The following is a 10,305-nucleotide window of genomic DNA, read 5'->3' as shown; positions in this document are numbered from 1 at the left end:
CAATGAAGGAAGCACACATTTTATTATATTTTCTTTTAATAAACGGATTACGGTTCACACGACATACAGACATATATATATATATTGTTTGAATAAAACAATCGTGGGAAAATCACAAATAACTATCAACAAAAATGCCACGTAAAAATCCAACAAATGTACAGCAAGACCAATTGCTATTATTTGTTTCTTTTGGAGCGGTTGTTGCGTAAAACAAAAATCACGTGCTCACAATGCCATGCTAAGATATTCTGCTTTAGCACTGCTTAGTGAAACAGTATGTTGTTTTTTTGATTTCCATGAAATCAATAAATCATCAAGTTTAACTGCATATCGACTAACAGACCTTTGTGTCATTGGGCAAGCTTCCCAATCTAAATCAGAAAAAACTGTCAATGTATCTACATTCCCTCTCTTCAATAAAACTCCCATTCCTGGTGTAGCCTTCAGATATCTCACTAATCTAAAAGCAGCCTCCATGTATGATTTTTTAGGTAGTTGCATAAATTGACTCAATGTCTGGACTGCATAGCTAATATCTGGTCGAGTGACTGTCAGGTAGAGCAACTTCCCAATCAGTTTTTGATACTTATTTGCATTTGCCAAGGGATCTTTATCTTGTATCTCAGTAACTCTATCATATTCCACAATTGTAAGCTTCTGATTGACTTCAAGTGGTGTTAAAGCTGGCTTGGCACCTGATCACGCCCAACTATGCCTTATAAAAAGGACATGCGAGCATTGCAAATATAATCTGAGTATTTAGCCCAGAGTCGAACCCACAAGGAATTAACCTATCAATTACTCTTGTTAGACTTACTAAATTCTATGGAATCAACTTCCCAAACGTTGTAAATAACAGTTGATGGTATTTTTACTAACTACGAATGAATGTAAATAGGCAACTAAAAACTAACTATGATTGAGTTGTAAACAATTAAGAGAAGATTCTAAGGTTTTTATTTCCCCTATTGATGGAATCCCTTCCTGTTATGTTTCACATAGCTTCACCCAATAATCTCTATCAATCATGAGCACTCTTATTACCGTAAATTTCTCCCAAGTAATCACGAGTTCTAGACACACACTCCTGAGTTACGCTAGTTGGCTTTGTTTATTACAGCTCACTTTAGATTACACCCAAGGATTCGTTATCCCTAATCCCACCTTTAAACCCTCAGTTATTGATCTCTCATATACTTTGAGAGTGGTGTTGTTCAACAATTACCTAAATATGCACTCTCTCCCGAGTTATGCATACTAAATAGGCACGACTAATTGAGGATCATGTCAATTAACTACAACAAGCACATAGTTGAGCAAATAGAGATTAAACTGGGCAAACTATATTAACATAACAATAAGTTAATCCTTCAATAGGTTCCATCAAAACCCTAGACTAGGAAATTAGTTACTCATGATAAAACAAGATAAAACTACTAAATTATTCATAATGGGTAATTGCAAGAAAATAAAAGGAGATAGAAAAACTCTAATGTTTGGTTGATCTTCTCACACTTTTTCTTGCCTCCAAAGTAGTCTAAAAATAAGCTTAAAAATATTTTGGGCGAGTTTCTAAAATTTATAAGGGTTTGGGACAAGTTTTCCCCGAGTTACACTTTGGTCCCCAAATTTCTGGCGCGTGAACAGTTCACTGCGGTCGCGGCAAGACCGCGGCTCGACCGCGGTGAACGTTGAACATTCTGCCTCGAGTCTTGATCTGTCGTGGTTCCACCACAGTCGCGGTGGAATTCACTTAGTCCATTTTTGCTTCTTTGTGCTCGGGTACTTCTTGATTGGGCGTTTTTTTCACATTATCGACTCCAAAATACTCTGTAGTGCTTCCTCACTTAGATTAATTCCTGCAAAGCAAAAGAACACTATTTAGAGCATTTTGTCATCAATTTACCTATAAAACAATAATAAAGCATGGTAATATTAAGGTGTAAATATCATCTATATAGCCTAATATCAGCACCACGTAATCCCAATTCATAAATGAGTTCTAAACTGTATTTCCTTTTATTAAGTAATATTTCATGATTAGATCTCAACACCTCAATCCCTAAGAAATACCTCAGTTCTCCTAGGTCTTTGATTTTAAACTGCTAATGCAAAGCTGCCTTAGCTTTATCAATTAAATCCTTATTGCTTCCAGTCAATAGCAAGTCATCAACATAGATGAGGATGATGACAATATCCTTGCCTGACCTCTTAGTGAACATAGAGTAGTCATGAGTGCTTTGTACAAAACTTGCTCCCACCAATGCTTCTATGAGTTTCAAATTCCATTGCCCAGATGCTTGCTTGAGACCATATAGGGACTTATTCATCTTGCACACCTTCTACTCCCCCTGCCTTTGAAAACCCTGTGGTAAATCCATATAGACTTCTTCAAGCAAATCTCCTTGAAGAAAAGCATTAAAGACATCCATTTGGTATAAGGACCAATCTTTTCCAACTGCAAGTGCTATCACAGACCTAACAGTTACCATCTTTGCAATTGGTGAAAATATCTCATGATAGTCCAATCCCTCTTGTTGATTGTATCTTTTTGCCATTAGTTGTGCCTTGAATCTTTCTACTTCTCCATTTGCTTGGTACTTTATTTTGTACACCCACTTGGATCCAATAAAGGTTTTACCTGGTGGAAAGTCAACAACCTCCCAAATCTTATTATCTTCTAATGCATGTATCTCCTACTTTATGGTTGTGATCCATCTCTCATCCTTTATGGCTTCCTTGAAGTTATAAGGCTCCTTCAAGACTGAAAAAGCTGAAACATAGCTTCTATATTTTGATGACATCTTCTCATAGGATAAGAAGTTTGAGATTGGGTAATTGCATTGTGAGGGCTTCTGTTACTGCAGCACATAGTCTCTTTGCCATATAGGTGGATTCTTTGCCCTTAGTGACTGTCTAGTTGGTACATTAGAAACAGGTTTAGTCCTGGTTGTGTCTTGCCCATGTTGAATATCTTTAGTGACACCACCTTGAGCAAGTGAACCAGCAGATATATCTTCAACATTCTCCAGCACAGGTTGTGCAGCATCATGATTTTCATTTAACACTGATGGCTCTTCCAGATCTTCTGCTGGTGATGATGCAGTACTCACTCCAATATTGCCATCCTCTACTGGTGAACTGGTGCTTGTGTCTGCAGCAGGAGGAACCTGAAATGATTTCTCAAGGTTGGAAACTGCTGGTAGTCCACCTAGTTAACCCTGCACATCAGTCTACAAAAAGCTAGAACCAAAATCATTAGATATGAATGAATGTTGTGTCATTTTCCTAAATGAAAATTCATTATCCCTAAAGGATACATCCCTGCTAATGAAGAAGGTTCCAATAGTTAAATCATATAATCTGTAGCCCTTTTGTGTAGTTGAATACCCCATATGAACAGCCTGTCTAGCCCTTGCACCAAATTTATCATCTAGGATCATATTTGTGGCATAACATAAGCATCCAAAAACCCTTAAATGTGCTATTGAGGGCTCTCTACCATACAACATTCCATAAGGGCTTTTACCATTTAGTATCCTGGTAGGCAGTCTATTAATCAAGTAAACAACAGTTTGTACACATTCCCTCTAAAACATATCTGGAACATGACACTGAAATTTCAATGCCCTGGCAGTAATCAGTATATGTCTATATTTCCTTTCAACTACTCCATTTTGCTGGGGTGTATATACACAACTACTTTGGTGAATGATTCCCTAAGATAGCAAGAATTCATTCCACTGTGTATTAAAAAATTCTTCACCATTGTCTGTTCTCAAAATCTTAACACAAGTATCAAATTGTGTCTTGACCATGGAAATAAATTGCTTTAGAAAAGTAATAGTTTCACTCTTATACTGCATCAAGAAAATCCAAGTAGCTCTAGAGAAATCATCCACAACTGTAATAAAATAATGCTTTCTATCATGAGTACTCTTCTTATATGGTCCCCATACATCCTTATGAACTAAATCAAAAACTCTAGCACTCTTTTTCTCACTGTTAGGAAAGCTAAGTCTAGACGGTTTAGCTAAAGGGCAAATAGTACACTTATTCTGTATATTATCATCTACTTTATTATGCAAAAAATAAACATAATGCATTACAGGAACAGAAGCATGGCTGAATCTCTCATGCTATAAATAAGCTGTTTCATCACTTGAACCTCTTACATCCACATTTGCTGCTAAAAGTCTGATTCCTCTTCCTTTTAGTATGTACAAACCTTTATTCTCTTTACCAATCACCTTCACTCTTCCATTGTAAAGGTCTTGAAACACACATAGTGTAGGCAGAAATGTGGTAGCACATTTTAGATCTCTAGTTAGCTTTGACGTTGATATTAGATTAAACTTAAAGTCAGGAATATGTAGTACATTCTCTAGCTTATCAACATCTGACAAATATGAACTCCCCACATGTTCAATTTTTGTAGTGACACCATTTGGCAATGTCACTTTATCGTGTATGCTGTTATCTACTCTTCTTACATTATTCATTAAATCTAAGGCTGATGAAATGTGATGTGTTGTTCCTAAGTCTACAATCCAATCATCATTCCTTTTGTTTGAGATATGCACACTAGAAGATAATGAAGTGATTATACCTGCAGTTGTTGGTTAATTTTGTGCCTTCATGTCACTTCGTGGTGAGTCTCTCAACAAATCTAGAATCTGTTGATACTGTGCTTCTATAAAGAAGTGGTCTCCTCCTCTAGCTTGTGATGTGCCTGATGTTCCTTGTGAACTCTGAGCCATATTTCCTTATTCACGATTCACAGAACCTTCCACACGATTTGAAGTTGTTAGAATTCCCTTAGGATGGAATGCTTTCCTCCTTCTGAAATTTTCAGGGTATCCTACTATTTTATAACAATTTTCCTTTGTGTGTCCTCTCATATGACAATGTTCACATTGCAGATATTGCTTCCTTCCACGAAATCCTTGACCTCTAGCTGCTTTTATGGCTAAGGGATCTGACTTGTGACCTAGAACTCCACCTCCTGCACATTGTTAACTCTCATCTTGTGTTATGAGTGCATATGCCTGATTAAGTGTGGGTTCAGTTGTCTTTATTAAAATTTATCTACGAGCTTGATCATATGTATCATTTAGTCCATCTAAGAATTGCATAAGTCTTTGTTGCTATAAATGAGTCATGTGTTCTTTAGATTTTGGACAACCACAGTCCGGATATGGCACCAAAATATCATACTCAACCCACATCTCCTTCAATTTGGTAAAATATACAGCTACAAAATCTATTCCTTGAAATTGCCTCGAAATTGATCAGTGTAACTGAAAAATATGAACTCGATTTACTTTATCAAATCGCTCCTGTATATCTTCCCAAACTGCATGTGCATCTGATGCATAGATGATACCACTAAGCAGATCTTTCGAAATAGAGTTCATAATCCAGCTGTGCACTATCGCATTGCAAGTCTCCCATTCCTCATGGAGATTTTTCTCGAATGACCCCTTTGCACAAGCTCATGTTAAAAATCCTAACTATCGCTTAGTCTTGAGAGTAAGACGCATTGATTTACTCCACAATCCATAGTTCTCAGATCCTATGAGCTGAATCGGAATTAGAACCAATCCAGGTGTGTCTGCTGCCATTAACGCTCATGCAGAGTATCAAAAAACTAGAAATTGTTTCAAATCAGGAAATGAGAAGGTGAATTGGATCAAGTTGTCGATTAGTTGGAGAAATTTCACAATCTCACGGATCAGTCTCTATGGCCCTGATACCATGTTAAAATCTACCATTAGAGAACTTTGCAACGTGAGGAAGAAGAAGAAGAAGAAAAAATTGGGAAATTTTCCAACTGCATTTACTGTGCTAACAGAATTAGTTATATACAAATAATTGAGAAAATAAAATAATAAAAATACCCCTAACTCCTAGTAATTATATTTGGGTCCCAATAATAACTAACTTCTAATCTAACTTCTAAGCCTCTAACTTCTAATACTATCTTCATTGAATATTTACTCTATTTATGTGCTATCTCCATCTTCAAAACCAATTACTATTAAGGATATGAGAAAAGAGTAATTAATTTTATCTTGAACTTCTAAAATGACAAATAATTTGAGACAACTATTTTTAGAAATTATGACAAATAATTTAAGATAGAGGAAATAATATTTCCTATTAAAGGGAATTCAGTTCAAAAAATAAAAAGAAATGAAAGACTGACATTAATGGACATTACTTTTGCAGATTAAAGCATATTTTTGTAAAAATTAGCATAAAGTTCGTATTAATAATAACCAAAAGACTATTCACATTGAACTTATGAAACTAAGGTTCGAACTCTATATGCTAATTGTCGTGTCCTTTGTTTTAACTAAACACTCGTGAATTTTTCAATGCGAAGTAGGAAAAGAAGGTTTAAAAATAAATGTGAAAAATAACAAATCCACATAGATTAACATAAAAAAAGGGACGACTGGAAAGTGAGAGAAACTTTACCTTTTCTCTAACCTACAACTAATCTTCATCTTTTCAGTTCAAAACACTGAAATGAATCCAAACATCAATTTCCATAATCCCCCTAAACCACCAAATAAGGATACTACCACTCAAAAAGAAGAAATCCAAAGTTTTAAGGACAAACTTATCGAAGGAGTACAGTATTCCCTAAAAATTGTTGAGATCCCTACATATATTGATACTACCAAGAAACAAATGCCATACCTAATCACTCAATATTCGTGGATGAACAGAGAATCCATCTGACAGAGGAAGACCAAGAACGCATATATCAACCATGGCGATATTCTCTCATTATCAAACTAATTGGTAGGAAAATCCAACATTATATCCTCAAAAAAAAAATCACGAAGCTTGGAAAATTATGGATAATTTTCCCCTAATTGATTTGGGAGCAGACTACTACATAGCTAAATTCAAATGTGAAGAACACATTTGATCAAAATCTTAAACACTGGCCCATGGTTCATATTTGGCCATTTTCTCTCTATTTAGAGATGGAAGCCAAACTTTGTGGCAACAGAAGTAAAGATCTCCCTCACAGCCATTTGGATCCTTCTACCTCAATTACCAACTGAGTTTTATGATGGTATTATATTGGCAAAAATTGAAAATGCCATTGGCAAATTACTAAAAGTAGATGCATGCACTTCTTCAACTCTAAGGAGACGCTACGCCAGACTATGCATTGAGCTACCACTTGATATTCCGGTAGTCCCATACATCAACATTGGCCGCCATAAGAAAATCATCCAATACAAGGGTGAGAGCACTCTATGCAAGCAATGTGGGAGACTAGGTCATGTGGCAATGAAGTGCCACTATGTAAAGACTTCACTGCCAACAAACTCCACTCCAGATAATCAAAATCCTCTCCCTAAAGAAGTGACCAATGTCAGTGAAGTAATGGCAAAGCATGACAAACGGTTAAGTTCCCTAAGAAGAAAAGAACCAATGGGTGGAGTTCTGGAACCATTCAAAATTATCCAGGTATTCAATCAAAACCACCTCATCCAATACCACGTAAGTTTTCTACTCCAACCCCTAATACTATGTATATCTTCTCAAACACTGAACATACGAGTAACAAAAAAACCTCGAGTAATCATTCCTCATCTCCTCAGGGAAATTTCGTAACATGTAGTAACAAGTTCTCCACTTTGGAGAATCCGCCCACAAAAATAAAAATAAAAGAAAATTATTTACTAAATTCTGAAAATAATTTAAATTTAGACATTGATAACGTGGCTTTACCAAATACTCCCAATCACAACGTGTCTGACATAGAGGTCAGTGATTTACCCAACATGCAGTCCCTAATAACGCTAACTAATCAAATTAATAAAGATAATAAAGCTACAAAAAATAATATTATCCTTGGAAGAAAAGAAACATCTTCCGATAACAATTCCCTAAATCATCCTATTAAAATTGATAATACCTCTAACATCTGCATGGATGAAGATCAGACCCCATAACACATGTCCCACATGCCCCCACCTTCTAAAAATTTGTCCAATAGTAAATACCACGAGCCTAACCCTACTACTACACCAAATCAACTTAAAATCTCTTCTCCTGCATGCAAAGAAAGCATGCAAATAGGCGAAATCATTAACACCCTAGGAAATCCTTCTGTTGGAACCCCTACAACTTCCAGTGAGCAAGTCGTTCCAAAAAATATAAATCAACCCCTAAGTAGTCACTATGCCAAGAATTCCCATATCACAAAGAAGGAGGTTCGAACTTGGTCAAATCCTAAGGCATAAAAGAGCTCACACAATGGCCAACCTACCTCCAAATTTGAACAACCAACAGGGAAACCAAACAGTCTTCTTCATCCAACCACCTCTCCTTCAAGATCACCAACCTCTATCATGGATAGACAAGCACTGATGGGCCATGCAGCAACTTTCAACATGATGCTAGATGTCCAGGAAACAATGATCATCCTCTAAAACTCTCACTTCCTAGCCCAACTTGTCTCCGAGGGAATGCACATGGCCATGAGCAACTACCACAACCACGTTTGGCTAAACAATATACTTCAACCTTTGGACCTCACCTTGAATGCACACCAAGCTCAAGCCATGAGGAACTAGTGGAATCTTCCTCACCACTTCAATCCCCTCCAATCACAGAATATGTCACTAGATCTCCCTTTCTTTCCCCCAGGGGAGATCCAGAACTTAAACCCAATCTTCATGCCATGGGCAGCAGCCCCCCACTTTCACCAAAATCAAACTCAAGAAGTACCCCCAGTAAACAACCCACCTCCACAACCAGTCAATCCCAATGTGCAAGAACACGAAGAGCCGCCAGTAGAGAATGTAGAAGAAATGAACTTACTAGGGTCAGAAGAGATAATAGAATTCTCAAGTCTAAACGATGTAAAGGTCTATCTCTTCAAAGAGATGCAAGAGAAGAGATATGTGCTCAGTTGCCCCCCAGCCTTGTACAAGTTCTCAATGGACATCAGGTCTCCACAAAATCCAAAAGTGGGGAACCATGCAATGATACTGGTTCCATCCCTGAGGAGGAACCCAATGCTCCATGTAAGAATGGAGAATAGCTCAACCAACTATCATGTTTCAATGATGTATAGTCCTACTAATATAATCATTTGGAATATTCGTAGTGGTAACAATGACAACTTCCGTATCAACTTCAGGGAGATGGTTGATACTCACAAACCTTGCATGGTAACTTTGTTAGAAACCTGTATGGAAAATCATATCACCCTCCTAAATGATTTTCCTTTTACAAATATGGTTGAGGTCCTAGCAGAGGGTCAAGCTGGGGGTATGGTTATTATGTGGGATGTCAGCATAGTGAGATTTCATGATTTTGTTAGGAGGAACCAAGAGATTCACGCCAATGTTGAGGTAACTCCTTTCAATACTGTTTGGTTATTTTCCTCAGTATATACTAGTACTAGCTTAGGAAAGAGATGTACCCTGTGGAATAATATTGAAAACGTTCATATAAATAACTCTAAGCCTTGGTTCCTAGGGGAGATTTTAATGACATTTTTAGTGCTAATGATAAATTTGGTGGAAATCCAATCAATCGTAGGAGAAGTAACAATCCTTGGAATAGAATCAACAAGTGCAACCTATTGGACCTAGGTTATAAAGGATGTAAGTATACTTGGACTAATAATAGGAAAAAAATCTAGAGGCTTAATTATGGAAAGATTAGATAGGAATTTTGTAAATAAGGACCCACGACAATGATAGAATGTCCTGAATAATCGATTCGTTTGCCAAGCAGAGTCTCACGAAATCTTTCCTCTTTGCCTTCAATTACATTAGAAAATGACTTGTAAACTTTATTATAACCGTCCCTCATTGGTTGTCCCCGGATTCCATTATCAAGAAGTGTATCCACGGCTTCTTGTACTAATTTCTCCTGACACATTACTAATTTTCCTGGCGTAGATCTACTTGTTGTTAATAGATCGGTAAGGGTATTGTTCCGATAGATAACTCTTCTATAGAGTTCATTAATAGTTGAGCTCATTAGTTTGCCCCCATCTATATGAATGATCGGTCTCAACTCAGTGACTGGCTATCCCTTTTTCCAAAGGCTATGGTCACACATCTGCCCAGAACCCACTCCGACCATAGCCCGTTATTAGTCCAATTAAGCCTAAAAATGTAAATTTCTTAAACAAACCATTTAGACTTGAAACTATTCGGTGTAGACATCCGAATTTCATTAACATTGTTAAAAGTGTTGGTCAAACAATAGTTTAACTAAAGCTCAAGCTAGTTTCAAAGACATTGTTATGTACCG

At 36.8% G+C, this 10,305-nt stretch overlaps 1 protein-coding gene across 1 annotated transcript; it reads right to left on the bottom strand.

Moving 5' to 3' along the window:
• Positions 1 to 228: 228 nt before the first annotated feature.
• LOC138889629 (secreted RxLR effector protein 161-like) lies at positions 229 to 2,561 on the bottom strand. Its single transcript, XM_070172962.1, has 3 exons — positions 2,369 to 2,561; positions 1,833 to 1,862; positions 229 to 698 (listed from the first exon to the last, which is right to left on the bottom strand). Exons 1-3 carry the CDS (start codon positions 2,559 to 2,561, stop codon positions 229 to 231), a joined length of 693 nt encoding a protein of 230 aa, XP_070029063.1.
• Positions 2,562 to 10,305: the final 7,744 nt, after the last annotated feature.

The sequence above is a fragment of the Nicotiana sylvestris genome, chromosome 4 (genome assembly GCF_000393655.2).
Source record: "Nicotiana sylvestris chromosome 4, ASM39365v2, whole genome shotgun sequence".
NCBI classification, from domain to species: domain Eukaryota; kingdom Viridiplantae; phylum Streptophyta; class Magnoliopsida; order Solanales; family Solanaceae; genus Nicotiana; species Nicotiana sylvestris.
This window is presented reverse-complemented; position numbering and strand designations above follow the sequence as displayed.

What these genes read in the sequence shown, in the direction of transcription:
- LOC138889629 (XM_070172962.1), bottom strand. Translation starts at nt 2,561, where the DNA reads ATGGCAAAAAGATACAATCAACAAGAGGGATTGGACTATCATGAGATA. An exon ending in CTATATGGATTTACCACAGG is followed by an intron (nt 1,863 to 2,368) that starts GTTTTCAAAGGC and finishes TTTGCTTTGCAG; the next exon opens with GAATTAATCTAAGTGAGGAA. An exon ending in AAGTGAGGAAGCACTACAGA is followed by an intron (nt 699 to 1,832) that starts GTATTTTGGAGT and finishes GGGCGTGATCAG; the next exon opens with GTGCCAAGCCAGCTTTAACA.